The sequence below is a fragment of the Heptranchias perlo genome, chromosome 7, assembly GCF_035084215.1.
Source record: "Heptranchias perlo isolate sHepPer1 chromosome 7, sHepPer1.hap1, whole genome shotgun sequence".
Classification (NCBI taxonomy): domain Eukaryota; kingdom Metazoa; phylum Chordata; class Chondrichthyes; order Hexanchiformes; family Hexanchidae; genus Heptranchias; species Heptranchias perlo.
In genome coordinates this window covers 20,218,368-20,234,127 of record NC_090331.1, presented here as the reverse complement: position 1 = coordinate 20,234,127, position 15,760 = coordinate 20,218,368, and the positions used below count along the sequence as shown (strand labels likewise).

Sequence of the window (15,760 nt, the reverse complement as noted above, 5' to 3'; positions counted from 1 at the left end):
TACAGCGTAGCATGATCACCAGTGAACGTGCAGTTTGTATTGACAGACAAGGCAAAAATAGGCTTGCAATCTCACAGAACAGCATTTCTGTTTTACTGTCACAGAAAAACATTCCAGTCATGATGCCTTTTTGTATGTTCCAAGTATCACCCAGGTAGCTTTCCTTTTGGAATTCTGGTTGAAAACCATTAAGGAAGTAGGCACACAAAAAAAAGTCATATCATCTTTAAAGCAGAGATTGACAGTTTAGATAACAATTCCCTATGTATCACAGCCCTGAAATTACATCATGTGACACTAACTAATGAGCGCTTAACACATTCGTCACCAATTCCTTTCTCCAATGTTTGGGCAGTGCCAATAAATGAGGTAACACCTCCACTAAGATAGAAAAGAGAGGCAATTTGAAACAAACATGGTAAGCGTGGGTAATACTTTTGTATTCCATGCGGTTATTTGAGGGCCCATATTATTTAAGGGTGGTCACCCAGGTACACAGAGCAAGGGGCTGAGAATACCTGATTTTGTGTTGTTAATTGCTGTATCTTTTCTTCAACACTTTTTAAAAATTGACTTATCTGAGTTATTTGGAAAGTTAAGGCCTCAATTCTGTGGAAGGTAATTTATGCCAAAATAACACTTGTAAATGTAATAGTAAACATGAATAAATCAATAGATTTTTGTTTTAAAAAGCAAACTCTCACTACGTGCACTGACAGATTTATCAGATCCGATGAGATGCAAGTTCATGAATGCATAAAAAATAATCAAATGTATAACCTATTTATAGTTCAGTAAATCAGTGCAACACTGAATACATGAATATGAAATGCTTTGAAAAATCATAAATGATTCAGACACTTTAAAATTCCAGCACAATTTTTAATCATACCACAAACTTCCATTAACATAACATTATTTTACATTCATGACAACCGTACCAATCGGGAGAGAGGTGCAGGGAGGGGCAAAAGCCTGCTTTTGTGTAATGAATCACTATTTGTGTCCGTTGCTTAGCAGCAAAGGTTTCAGTGTGTTGTGGACTGGCTATGTTAGCTTAATTTAGAGATAGGCATAAGTGTAAAATATCTCAGTGGTCAGGTATTCACAGCTCTGTACTATATTAAACAAGGTCATTAAACCTTGTTTAATATAGTACTATATTAAACAAGGTCTGTTACCTCCTTTTGACAAATCCAATCGGTGGAGTTGTGGATTCTTTTAATCACTAGAGTAGGGAACGACTGAGCTTTAATTAACACAAAGGCATTCTACATGAACGCATTCTCCATAAGCTTGCCTCCTCCTCACGCTATGCTGCCTGGAGGAGTCCGCCCAATCTCTGCAGCTCCTGAACTAGCATAATATATTAGCGAAGACCATGTGACCTGGATAACTCTACTCTCAAAAATGTTTTTTTTCCAAAAATCACCAGATTGAGTCACATGTAAAATGCACCCAAATGTCATTGATTAGATCCCATTATCAATAACAAATTGAGAATTTATTTCAAGGCAATAGCATTTTTCTTTTAACAGCTTTCATAAATCATCTGAGGTTTACTCCAGCATTTATGGAGTCCTGTAAACTACCCATGTGTTATTGCCTTTAGCACATTTCTATCAATTACCCATGTCCATGCTGATGTATCACTCCCGAAAAAACAAAAGATGTGACTCATCCTACAGATTACTGGATATAGAACAGAAACAAATCTATTGACCTGGTGAGGGTCTTCTGTGTATAAAATAACATGTTGCTTGAGTTATGAACTAATTGAAGTAACAGAATTGTGACTGTCCATTTGCTGCAGCCTCTTACATCTCATCAAAATAGCTCCTTGTTTAGTTAATGCATTTTTTGATTATAATCCATGACAAATGTTATTCATTGGGCTACATCTCCATAGTGTTCATTGTGTAGAGAGATGTCTCGGAGCACTTTACAGAGCAGTAGATAGCAGGTGGAGACCGAGTAGGGAGAAGAGAGTTGGAAGGGGGGTGGGTGGAATAGTTCATCAAAGGGGAAGAGTCTTGAGGACATTTTTGAAGGCATGGAGGAATGTGGTAAGGCAGAGATTATAGAGAATGAGGGCAAAGTGACTAAAGAAGCAGCCACTAATGATGCAACAAGAGATAGGCAAGGACCAAAATGTGTGCGCTGAGACATAGGGCTGGAGGAGATCAGAGAGATAGGGAGGGGCAAGGCCATTAAGGGATTTGAAGTTGAGGAAAATAATCTTAAAAGTTGATTGTCTGGGACATGGGAAGACAGTGAAGCTTGCAAGGAGATGGCTGAAGGGGATGCAGACCTTAGTGTGGGTGAGGACATGGGTCTTGGCATTCAGGATTCATAGTTTATGAAATGGAAAGGCCCGCAAGGAGTGTTGGAGAAGTCTAGCCACAAGGTAATAAAAGCGTAGATTTGGGTTTTGGCTCCAAAGTGGGAGAGATGGGGTCAAGGTGGGCAATGTTTGGAGATGATAGAGCCTTTGGTAGCACATATATTTTTAAAATCTTAAATCGGCATCTACTTCCTGTCAACTTATCCATTAAAAATTTCTATGTCCACATTTATAATGGAATGTGCCGGTGTAAACTTGTCACAGTGTAATTGAACCTTCCCTTGACGGTATTGCTGGAAGAATGCAATTAAAGTGGCAAGAAGATGATATTAGGACAAATGACCAAAAGCTTGGTCAGAGGTAGAGTTTAAGGAGCATCTTAAAGGAGGAGAGAAGTGTAGAGAGGCCGAGTGGTTTAAGGAGAGAATTCCAGAGTTTAGGGGCTAGGCAGCTGAAGGCACGGACACCAACGGTGGAGCGATTAAAATCGGGGATACAGATGAATGGATGGTCTCAATCTTAGTGACAAAGAAATCCATGAGCTCCCCACACTTTTCGTTGGAGAGGGTGGAGGGGGCAGTGGAGAGAGGTTTAAGATAATTTGTAGTGAAGAGAAACCAAAGGTTATCTTTGCATTCCAGGATGATCCTGGAATAGTGAGCAGTTTTGGCAGAAGAGAGCAGGGCCTGATAGTGCTTTATGTGATCCAACCAAATCTGGTGATGAATGGCTAAACCAGTTGTCCACCATAAATGTTCAAGTCTGCATCTCCTGGACTTAAGGGAGCGGAGACGAGGGCCATACCAGGATAGAATAAGGATAGGATGTATCTTTAAAATGGGGACTATGTGCCACATGGCCCCTAACCCTGCTTCACCTGGAAGCTATAATTGGTCTCCAACCCCGGGGGGTAATTTTAACTTTTGCCAATAGTGTAAAACGGGCGATATTGGATCGGCCTCCCCTTACACAACTCAACCTGATTTTCCTTTCCATTGACTATATCATTTCATAGAACCATAGAAAAGATACAGCACAGAAGGCGACCATTCGGCCCATCGTGTCCACGCCGGCTTGAAAACAACCAGGTGCCCGTTCTAATCCCACCTTCCAGCACCCAGTCCGTAGCCCTGCAGCTTACAGCACTTTAGGTGCAGGTCCAGGTACTTTTTAAAAAGAGTTGAGGGTCCCTGCCTCTACCACCAATTCGGGCAGCGAATTCCATACACCCACCACCCTCTGGGTAAAAAAGTTTTTCCTCATGTCCCCTCTAACCCTTCCGCCAATCAGCTTAAATCTATGTCCTCTAGTTCTTGAACTCTCCGCTAGGGGAAACAGGTACTTCCTGTCTACTCCATCTGGGCCCCTCATAATTTTGTACTCCTCACTCAAGTCACCCCTCAGCCTCCTCTGCTCCAAGGAAAACAACCCCAGCCTAGCCAATCTCTCCTCATAGCTGCAATTTTCAAGCCCTGGCAACATTCTTGTAAATCTTCTCTGCACTCTCTCCAGAGCAATTACGTCCTTCCTGTAATGTGGTGACCAGAACTGCGCACAATACTCCAGCTGTGGCCTTACCATCGTTACATCCCTGCTTTTGTATCCTATACCTCGGCTAATAACGGAGACGATTCCGTATGCCTTCTTCACAACCTTATCTACCTGTACTACCACCTTCAGGGACCTGTGCACATGCACTCCAAGGTCTCTCACTTCCCATACCCCTCTCAATATATTGCCGTTTACTGCGTATTCCCTCCCAAAGTGCATTACCTCACACTTCTCCGGGTTGAACTCCATTTGCCACTTTTCCGCCCACTCCACCAACCCATTGATATCTTCTTGGAGTCTACAGCTATCCTCTTCACTATCAACTACATGGCTAATTTTTGTGTCGTCTGCAAATTTGCCAATTATGCCCCCTACATTCAAGTCCAAATCATTAATATGTACCACAAACAGCAAGGGACCCAACGCCGAGCCCTGTGGCACACCTCTGGAAATGGATTTCCATTCGCAAAGACATCCAGCGACTTTTACCCTTCGTTTCCTGTTACTGAGCCAATTTTGGATACAATTCGCCATATTTCCCTGTATCGCATGGGCTTTTCCCTCATCCCTGCTATTGTCCTAGTAACTTTACATTGCGCCTATTACATGCCTCTGAGATCCTTTCTATAATGGGGCACCCATAACTGCACACAATGCACTAATTGCACCCTAAGCAATATTTCATACAGATTCATCAGTATCTCTTTGCATTTGTAGTCTACGCCAGGGTAGATGAAAGCCAGAATCCGATTTGTTCTTTTTATGTCTTTATTAAACCTGTAATTCGACCTTTAAAGATCTTTGTAGCCACATTCCTAAATTACTCTGTTGTTCTTTAGCATTAAGCATTATACCATTTAAGTTATATTTTCATTCTTTGTTCCTTTAGAGTCAGAGCCATCTCAATGGTAGCATTCTGGCCTCCAACTCAGAAGGTTAATGATTTTAAGCCCCACTTCAGAGTTGAGCATATTTTCTAGGCTGACATTTCAGTACAGTACTGAGAATGCTGCACTGTTAAAAGCATCATCTTTCAGATGAGATGTTAAAACAAGATCCTATCTACCATCTCAACCAACACCACCAAAATCAGATTATCTGGTTATTTATCTCACTGCTGCGTGCAAATTGGCTACATTTCCCTACATTATAACAGCGACTACCCTTCAAACACTTCTCTGTCGGTGAGGTGCTTTAGGAAGCCGAGGTAATGAAAGGTGCTTATGTAAATGCAAGTTTTTTTTTGTCAAAAATGTACTCACACGTTTATCTATATTGAACTGCACTTGCCACATATCTGCCCATTCACCTAACCTATCAATATTCTCTTATATTCTTCGTTACAGTTTGCTAGGCTCAATACTTTGGTACGGTCAATAAATTTTGCTATCATTCCATTCACACCCATCTTCAAATCATACATTTCTGTGCAACTAGAACACACCAAAAGCTGGATGGACCTTATATCCTTATTGATAGTCTAAATTTGGACATGACTGCAGAGCTAAGGAATAAATTAACACACAGTAAATACTTTAAGTGAAGGAAAATAATATTGTCTGATTTGTACCAGTATAGTACAAAAATTACTTCAGTTTACCACTGAGAAAGATAGCATCTTTTGGCCCTGAGGATATAATTGTAAATTAGTGAAAAGTAAATTCAGAAGTAATATCAAGTACTTCTTCACTCAGAATGGTAAATCTTTAGAATTGTCTACCAAGGCAATGGCAAAGGTTTGTTCAAGATATGGTTGGATGCAATAAAGAGAGAATTAGGGTATTAAAGGGATGAACTTTAGTGGAATTAGTTCTGGATGAGAAACAAGCACTTTTTAAAAAAAAGTTACTGTAGCAGATTTCCTGTGGTGTCGTTCATGATGAGTTGGAGTATATATGGCTTTACAACAACAGGATATGATCAACAAACGGTGATGGAGAAAGTATAACAGCAAGAGTAGCACTCATCAGGAAGTATGTGCTAATATGCAAGACTTTTAATATATTATAGACACTACAATAAAAAGACAACCACTTTGTTCCCACTGAAGCATTCTCATTCACTCTGACATTTATCCCACCTTGTACTAAGTTATCATTTGTATTTGCTATTGATGGTTTCTGAACTGTGCTGTATTTAGACATTGTAATAGCAGTACTGTTAATGAGAGATAGATTTCCAGTTGATGCCATTTGAATTGTCAAGTTTGAGACAAAAGCAAATACACAAGACTTGTGACAAAACAACTATTAAAACAACAAACAACAGAAAGGTGAGCATTACAGAAATATTACATAAGAATTTTCTAAGGTATGTCATTTTGTGTACTTATTCTTGATATTCACAATGTCATAATCAAAACATACTTTGTCTTTTAATCTGAGCACTAATTACAATCTATGTTTTGTATAATTTTCTGTAAAGAACTCAAACATATTAAAAAAAAGTATAGGAAAGAACCATGTAGATTATATTCCTTTTTGAGGAACATTAGTATCTAAAGAAAATTGGTTATTACCTCTGCAAAGAATATTTTACAAACAGTAATTTCACACTGAAATTTAATATATATAGAAACAGAAATAAATTATGAAGATAGATAGCTCTTCTGAAAATACATGCCTTATCACATTAAAAACACAGCATTGTAGCCCATATGAAACTTTCCATCCTAACAAACTATTCTCACTGGTGCTAGCTTCACTGTAGGAACTTCAACCTCAAACAGATAAATCCTTAAATCAGAAGAACTGCTCTGCTGATGGTTATGAGTTTTAAACAAGGTTTCGCCATTCACAAAATGTGTTGGTGTTACCATCAGATGTCAAACAAAAATGAAGACAGCAAACATTTACAAATGATGAGAATATTAACAGCACTCCAAATTCATAGGTCATCAGCAGTATGCACAACTTATTTTAAAGTGCAAATTGCAAAAGATTTCATTATCTTAGAATTTCAGTTCAAAATGATCATAGGCTGATTGGCTCTAGAATTTACACTCAACTCACCGTGATCAAGAAAGCAGCCTTTCCCAGCTCTACATTGGTACCAATTTTACATACAGTATGCACTGGGCAATATCAGATACTGGTACATGCATAGTAACCCACACCTGATAATGGCTCATTTATACAAGTGTTAAGATGGTAGACATATGATTACTGGTCCTCTATCACCAACACAGCTTTTGTTACTCTCAAATTCTGGCTCCCCTATTCCGGTTAGGGCTGTAACCTACCTACTTCACAGTTGACACCAGGACACACACGCCCCATACAGTACCAGTTGCAAATGAATTGTCAGCTTTTGCCTTGTGCATACTGTATAAAAACTGTGCCACCCATATAAACAAATTAACTGCAGTAGTTTATCCAATCAAAAATGACAATGCCTGTTGCTCAGTAGTGCCTATTGCTTGCCAATCTTGCAGTATTTTCTGACTGTCTGTCTTGTCTGGTACTCGAGCCCATACTGAACGAAGCTGGCAAAGAAGACGGCCCACTGTCTAACGTACCTACATCACAATGAGAGATTCCCCACTTCCCATATGAATCATTCTTGCTGTAAGAAGTTTGAAAATTGTCAACCTGACTCTTCGCATATTGGTCAGAATGGCTGTTTTTATTTATGCTGTACTCCCTTGTGTTGGGCACATCCCATCTCTGTGCAGCATCAAAACCTAAACTCTGACCAAAATGATGTGGGTGTCCAGTTGCAGTCAGAATACCTGAACACCCAATGAATATTGGATCAAGTACTGACTGTACAGCCTTCACTTTCTCTTCCAGTTCCTTTTTGAACAGGTTGCACTGGTTCACGTTGCCAATAAGTGTCACGTACTCATCAGTGAAGCGAACCAAAACCGCAGGGAACCGTTGCATGGTTTCCTTGCATATCTCCAGTGTTTTGTTCTGCTCTCTACCTCCATCTAATCTAATTTTATCAGTGACTAATGATCGCTGCATTTGGCTTATTAACATTTCTATTCCTAATTTTGCTGTGACCAGCTGAGATGGTTCACACCTCTCACTAGCTTCTTCCAGGTGGATTACCGTTATGTCATTGCAATTTATCACCTTAGCTCTTACATCATATTTCCAAAGTATTCCTTCATACTCCTCTTTACAAAACTTAATGTAATTGAAAATATCTGTATCTAGAATAATCGTTGTTTCTTCCTCAAATGCACCAGGTTGCAAGGCATCACTGGCTCCATAACTCAGTGAGACTGCACACTTTTGAAGCTCAGTCATCTGAGTTGCATCATTAGATGCAGGCTTTATGAGTTTCCTTTCTGAGGCACATATTCCAGATTTCAACACTGAATTCTGGAGAGGAATTACTTGAAGTTCATCCAGTCTTCTCTGAAGGTCTTTCCTCAGTTCTTTTATTGCTGAGAAAGAACCCTCAACGTGGAGTCTTCCATCAAGGCACCTAGAAAACTGCAAAGTTTTATTGCTGCTTTGAAGTTCTCTCTCCAACTTCTTTATCTCCAGTCTCTTATTAAATATTGTTAAGTCCAGGTTAACCGAGACCTGTGTAAAGACCTGTAAAAAGCAAAACGTTTCATTTATTATTTATGGTGAAGTACTGGTTCCAATTGCAATATAAAATAGGCCATGTAAATTTACATATCACAGGATTAGCAATAACAATAAAGTATGGAAGGACACAGGTTCTTATTTCACACAGTGAACTCCAGACTTCAACTGGGTTAATCTGAGAGGTACAGCGCAGAGAGGAGACAAGGAAAAATACATCAATAAACCAGAGAATGGCCAAACACCGTGCCAGTCCCAGCAGTTAGTTCAGATGCTTAGAAACACGTCATGGAAGAGTATGAGGCAACAAAAAGCAGGCAGCATACATTTCCACCATTAAGCAACATAACTGTTGCAGGCATGCTTTCCAATTCACAGGATCATCAGTCATTGGATTGCAATATAGTAATAAGGTTGTCCTCATAGTTCCAAGCTTGTTTTCTTAGTTTTAACAGTGATTGAAATTGCGGCTACAGCATCCCAATGATACATGCTGCAGTTGCTAAGGCTGTGTACCTTCTCACTTCCACTGACTGGGTTAGAAAATTTGAAATTCATAAATTGCATCATACTTACTTATTATTACAATGGTAAGGGGGAAGAAAATGGGCTTTTCTGTTAGCAATTTAAAGATTCCACGCAGCGACATAAAATTAGAACTACTTGTGATCGTTACCATCTGACTTTAAAACCCTGTTGCTCTATATCCCATCACAAATCCTGAAAATCTGGGAGTTTTGGTTCAGTGGGTCAATGATCCCTAGAATGGCCATGGGACACTTGAGCCACTCAGAACTTCTGCTGTAATTATTAGGTTAACATTATGAGGGTTTTATGTTTTAAAATCACAAATACTAATACTGGAGAATATGAAGTATAAGAGAATTCACCTCAAGTAATATTAGTACAAAATGCGCTGATAATCAGGTATAAAGACCGTAGACTTTTGCCAGAACCTAAAATTACTATTTTAACTTGTCAGCATTTCCTTGACCAAAGCTGAATATTCATTACTCTCAAATCTTCATTTCTTTGGTCCCCATGGGTGCATGTCTACTTTCAGACTTTAAGTCTAAGATTTGGTAGACATCAAACCTGACCAACAATTGATTAAACTTGTATATTCATTTTTTCAATGGGCATGGGAGAGGAATTGAAGCAAGATTCTCATCCAAGTACTGTAAAGGTCCAGTATTTTGTAGGGACTTTGTTGCTGTATGACTGAACAGCAACTAGAGGGGGAAATTTGGTGTCAGGTCTCTACACCCAGCAGTATGGCCATAAAAGTTTTGGCTCAAATCCTGGTAAAAACTTCCGAGCACCAGCGCACAGGGTGCGATAATAAGAAAGTTGTTGTGGAAACATTTTCTTTGCCACTGGTAGAGGACCAGGATCAAGTTTCCAGCCCATTGTATTAGCAAGGAAAGGTGTGCTGTATGAGAAACTCAATGGCCTTGAATTTCCTCCAAAGTTGCTCCTGGAGACGTGTAACAGGGGCGCAAATCATTTACGCGGCCTAAAAGATCGCGGAATTTTGGGCGGAAGTAAATTATGCATGTAGGTACAATACGCCCAAATTGCTTTGATCTTTTACGGCCATCTAGCGATCCCTCCGCCCGTAAAACTATCGCCGCTGCCAAATTACATTTGCACTTGCTCAGATGCTCTCTTAAAATTGGGACCAGATTTTCAGGCGCAGCAGAAAAAAGTTAATTTTTCTGGTGTTTTATTGCAATTTTGAGCGTTTTTTTTAATTTATCCTCACCGAGACCTACTTGATTTTTTTTAAAATTTATTTTATGACAAGTATAAGTCACATTAACAATTGAAAAGCTTGCCCGATGACAGGTTCTTAAACATACAGTGCCTCAATGATGGCTGAATAAGTTGAAACTTTAATTTTCATACGTAAAGAAGGCGATTTCCTTAGGCCCCGATTGTTTGCACTGTTTTATACCCATTTTTATGTTTGGGTGTATTCTATTGAGTTTGGCAGGAAATTTGAGCGTAACTTAACATTGGCAGAATGGTCATATTTTCAGGGCTAACTTCTGGATTGCGCCCACTTTGGAAATTCCAGGCCAATGAAGGACAAAGAGTAGGGAGATAACTAAAGTAAACAATGTAGTAGCATCATCCTGTAAGACTGACTGGGAGATATACAAAAAGAATGTTATAGCAGTCTTTTTTTTAAAAGAAACATTCCTGTGATAGAGTGCACTTTTATGGCTCCCTCAATCAGGAGATCCTGACACATAAAACACCAACAACGTAAACTTTTATAGCTCCTTTATCATAGTAAAACGTCCAAAAGTTACTTAACAAAATATAACACTCAGCCACATAAGGAGATATTAGGATAAATGACCAAAAGCTTGGTCAAAGAGGTAGCTTTTAAGGAGCGTCTTAAAGAAGGAGAGGTAGAGAGGCAGAGAGGCTGAGAGGCTTAGAGAGGGAATTCCTGAGCTTAGAGCCTGGGCAGCTGAAGGCACGGCTGCCAATGGTGGAGTAATGAAAATCGGGTATGTGCAAGAGGCCAGAATTGGAGGAGCGCAGAGATCTCGGAAGGTTGTAGGGCTGGAGGAAGTTACAGAGAGGCTATGGGGGATTTGAAAACAAGGATGAGAATTATAAAAATGAGGCACTGCTGGACCAAAAACCATACACCACCATATTTTGGTACAATTCTCAAAGACAACTGCAATGAGGTTTGCTAGGCAAATTAAATTAAGTTTGTAAATAATTTTGCTTACTTATTTTATGCCATTTGGGTTCTTCAACCAAACTATATCAGCTCTGTTTAGTATACGGTATTATGCAACAACAACAACTTGCATTTACATAGTGCCTTTAATGTAGGAAAACATCCCAAGGTGCGTCACGTCAGCGTAATTAGTCAAAATCTGACACCGAGCCACAGAAGGAGTTATCAGAATGGATGGCTAGAAGCTTGGTCAAAGAGGTAGGTTTTAAGGAGGGTCTTAAAAGGAGGTGGAGAGGTTTAGGGAGAAAATTCCAGAGCTTAGGGCCTAGATGACTGAAGGCATCGCCGCCAATGGTGGGACGAAGGGAGTGGAGCATGCACAAGAGGCTGGAGTTGGAGGAACGGGCCGTGGAGGGATTTGAACATGAGGATAAGAATTTTAAAATCAAGGCGTTGTTGGACTGGGAGCCAATGCAGGTCAGGAAGCACATTCAGTAGCACGCACTTACATCTGCACTGTTCTGTGTAAGTTTCAATGGATATTTCACTGCAAGCTGTTTGTCTTCAAGCACTTGCTCCTTTCTCAGTACGCTGTCCACAACTTGAAAAACAAGATTGCATTTTTACTATAAACAAAGAGTCCTTGAAAGGTCACAATTTTATTTCAATAGCATCGGAAGATTACAATCTCTAAGGGGAGCTTTTCGTGTACAGTAAAATGCTTCGGGCTGGAACTTGCAAGGCTGTCCGCACATCCTGCGGACAAACACTACGAAGAAACTTACTTAGTGGTCTCCAACGACCACTTGCTCCCATTTCAATATTTTTTTTTTTGAGTTCAGTGCAGTGATTTCAAAGCAGGTTCGTTCCGAATCGATATACTGTGGGAATGGAAGCCACGCCCACAGAATCTGTCAAGAGAAGTCACGTCCGCAAGCAGGCAAGTACAAATTGTTCCTTCATAGTTAACTTCTGTATGTTAGTTTAAATAAAAATTTAACATAGCTTATTAAAAAACAGGCAAATGATTTAATGTAATGAAACTTGCAAAAGATAAAAGTAAAAAAATTTTTAATGTTTGTTGATCATTTAAAAAAAATTAAGTAATTTGACATTCCACATTTTTAAAATCTAATTTTTTGTTGTTTCGCAGTCATTAATAATCATCGCACTTTTAAAAAGTAGTGTAGGTTTGGTATTTTCCTGCAAACCTTTTGGTGGCGTAAGTATCTTCATTCCATGGGTAAGTTTATGAACATTTAATGATTGTATTGTTTCTAGCGTAGGTGGCCTTTTAAATCGGACCTGTCAAACCGCCAGTGAACCAATGAGAGCAAGTTCGCAATTTCCTGGTTTTAGTGCGCAATCGCGAAATTGCTCCCTGTCTTCACCGGAGGAGAGAAAGGACACCATTGATGTACGGTGTTCTCAGGTGAGCAATTTCTGGGCCTTCATTTTTCTTTGCACCCTATATGCCCTGCAGATCAGGAAGATCAATTCAGGGCACATGTTATAACCAGTAAGCAAGAACACAGTGGAAGAGAGTACTCTGTTCTAAACCAATGGGCAGGCTACAAATTACCTACTCCGGGTCATTGGGAATGAGGGTTCACCTACAGGAGTGGTCTGAGATGTTAACCCCAAGAAAAATATCTACAGTAAGGACCAAAAAAAAATAACAGTTCTTTTAGTAAAGGTGTCACTGTAGTGAGACCATAAGGATGAGAAGCAAAGATGGACTATGAATACAGCATTTCCCAGGAGACAATAGTCTACCTGCCTTTCTCGCCAAATGCAATGATGGCGCACATATATTTTCTAATTAAATCTGGTGTGGCCTAATCTAATGTATTAAATTTGCAATGTATGTCACTCACTCCTTATTTTGGCATCGCCATTCTGTGACACACAGTCATGCCTGCAGTTACGCACATCTATCACTAGATCGTGCTTCATAAGTTCAAAAAGAGATGCACATCCCCATACCTACAGCATTACTCTGAGGGAAATTCACTTTGTCCTGACTTTCTGTGGACAACACCACAGGAGATCCATTAGTGCTTTGAGATATGTCATTAGGTTGGGATAGCACACATTGACAACACTTCCAGTGGTTCATGGTTTCGGTAATTTACCTTCCTTTTTTTCGAATGTGACGTAAGCAAAGCCATCGGCTGGATAGATGACACTTTCCACCTCACCGCCGCCGTTCCTCGGCCTTAAAAAGTGAATGGTGAGTTTGTCAATCATCACATCGCTGGAAAGAACGCCCACAGGAAAGCCGGATACAATGATGGTTCTCTCTGCCCAGTTTGCTTCCATTTTCTCAGGGGTTTGGGGGACCTGCAAAGATACAAGCCGTCCTATTTCACTATAATGTATAAAGCAGATCAGGTCACAGCTGACACCCATTTAATTATCAATGGATACATCACAGCTGCTGTCGTGAACTGCTCGCTTTTTCCAGTTAAACAACACTCATTTGCACTTTGGTTACTTTTTGGTCACACATTTGACTCTACCACACAGAAGATGAAAAAAGTTAGACATTTCTGTACCATGATTCGAAAGGATACAGTTTACTTGTATGGTTTACTCTGCGATATTATCCATAAACACGGTCAGCTTTCTTAACTATGCTGCGGATTCTCAACTGTCATGTCCGACTGCCTGTCTCACGTCAAGGTGTGGATCGGCCAGACGTGTTTTTTTTAAAAAAAACAGCTTTAGCAAGACCAAAGCCATCCTGTTACACCCCAAGCAAATAATCCATTCTCTAGACCCGGATTCCAATCTCTTCATAGATGTCTGCTCATGTTCAACGTGATGGTGTGCAACCTCAGTCCTGCTCAACTCTGAGCTGGGTTTGAAACCTCACATCCAGTCCATCACTAAGACGGTCTATTTCCACCTCCTAAACATCACCCATTTCCACCCCTTAACACACCTCTGAACACTCACTTATATCTTTGACACCTCCAGACTTTTCCAATGCCCTTCTCACTGGCCTCCACTCTACAGTATTCAAGAAGGGAGTGAGACAGAAAGCAGATAACTATAGACCAGTTAGCCTAACATCTGTCATTGGGAAAATGCTAGAATCCATTATTAAGGAAGTAGTAGCAGGACATTTGGAGACTCAACATGGTTTTATGAAGAGGAAATAGTGTCTGACAAATTGTTTATTATATAATATACTTTGTCTAAGATATATAACATGCATCACTTCTAGTTCTCTTATTAACAGACCCCACAAAAATCCCCTTTATAACATCCTCTAGATAGCTTCCATAGATGGAACGGCATTGGTTGGGAAGCATTTTATGTACAAGCATGGACAACACTTCTTTCTAATAAAAACTGAGCTTGAACTATCACAAGATTATTATGCATGAAAATTGTGAATTTTAAATAGCATTTAAGGGTCAACTTTAAGTGCGTCATTGGCCAATTACAACGAAGTAACGAAACCGAAACTAGAAAATATTTCGACCGTTGAGTTGAAAATTCAAACTATTTCACAAAGATAACCGTGTAAACAGTGTCTAATCTGTCCAAAGATTGCAATGGAATTTTACATCCTGATTAAAATTAAAATCAGTTTTATTTTTTGCTTAAAGTTCCTGCACTTGAGTCTGTTGCTAGGTGCAGCGCCCAGTGTTTTGCAGTCTGTCCCAGGCTCTCACAGCCTTTTTTCTATAGTTACTGGCAGCGGCCGAAGTTGTGCAAAGTCGAACTTACCCCAAGCCTTCCCCTGTATCCCACTGCACGCAGTCTGACTCTAACCGGGGCAGTTCCCAAAGGCAGCTTCTGCTCCCTTCACTCCCGTCTCTGAAACAGCGCCGATACAGTCTGAGATATGCAACACTGGAGAGAGTGAAAACCTTCTTAGTCCTGGAGAGCGACGAGTTTATGTCTCTTGTTCTGGGGGAGAAAGGTAGAGATGTTTCACATTATTGCAACAATATTGGGAGAAAATGTATGGAAACTGCAAAAGAAACTGACCTACTAAATATCCAATAATGTGATACTCAGTTTGGTTTAAAAATGTAACCTGGACAAAAATAATAAAATCTTAATTTGACTTTAGTTTTCTTTGGGTTTTTTGCACATAAACACACTCTTAAACCCCCCCCTTCCTACAAAAGGGGGGCCTAAAAACACATAAAAATGTAACCTGGTGTATGACCCAAACCCTTTCTTTATGTGTGTGTGTGTATTTAGGTGTGGCCCATTGGGATCATTACCAGACTTCCACAGCTGACAGGAAATCCTGTCTGCCAAATCCACATATGGGAAATTTAAATAATCTTAAAATCGTAGGCCGTGCATTCCCAAATTTCTGATCTGTGTTGTCGGCGGACGACGCTTCTAATTGGTAAAGTTGGAAATTTACCCCTCATTTGTTTAAATCGGTTTGCAATCCATCTGGTGTGTTATACTGTGTTCTGCTCCCTGCTTGTAAATTTTAAGGAGGTAATTTTCCTTGAAGTGAATTACCCCACTCTTGCACTTTTTAAAAAAAAGTTTTCTGCCAGCGGGTGTTGCTAGAGGGAGTTACACATGGGTTTCCTGGGCCTGTTCATTTGCATACCCATTGGTGCAAAACGGGTGTAA

The 15,760-nt window shown here is 39.9% G+C and overlaps 1 protein-coding gene across 3 annotated transcripts; it reads right to left on the bottom strand.

Annotated features, from left to right (window-relative positions):
• Positions 1 to 5,869: 5,869 nt before the first annotated feature.
• LOC137323555 (RNA-binding protein 43-like) lies at positions 5,870 to 15,361 on the bottom strand. 3 transcript variants are annotated; one of them, XM_067987160.1, is made up of 5 exons: positions 15,149 to 15,361; positions 14,885 to 15,067; positions 13,279 to 13,486; positions 11,653 to 11,744; positions 5,870 to 8,445 (listed from the first exon to the last, which is right to left on the bottom strand). In XM_067987160.1, exons 3-5 carry the CDS (start codon positions 13,463 to 13,465, stop codon positions 7,297 to 7,299), a joined length of 1,428 nt encoding a protein of 475 aa, XP_067843261.1. In that variant the 5' UTR covers positions 13,466 to 13,486; positions 14,885 to 15,067; positions 15,149 to 15,361; the 3' UTR covers positions 5,870 to 7,296. The 3 variants fall into 3 exon arrangements, with proteins under 3 accessions (XP_067843261.1, XP_067843262.1, XP_067843260.1); XM_067987161.1 differs by having other exon boundaries at positions 15,153 to 15,361; XM_067987159.1 differs by having other exon boundaries at positions 14,885 to 15,361.
• Positions 15,362 to 15,760: the final 399 nt, after the last annotated feature.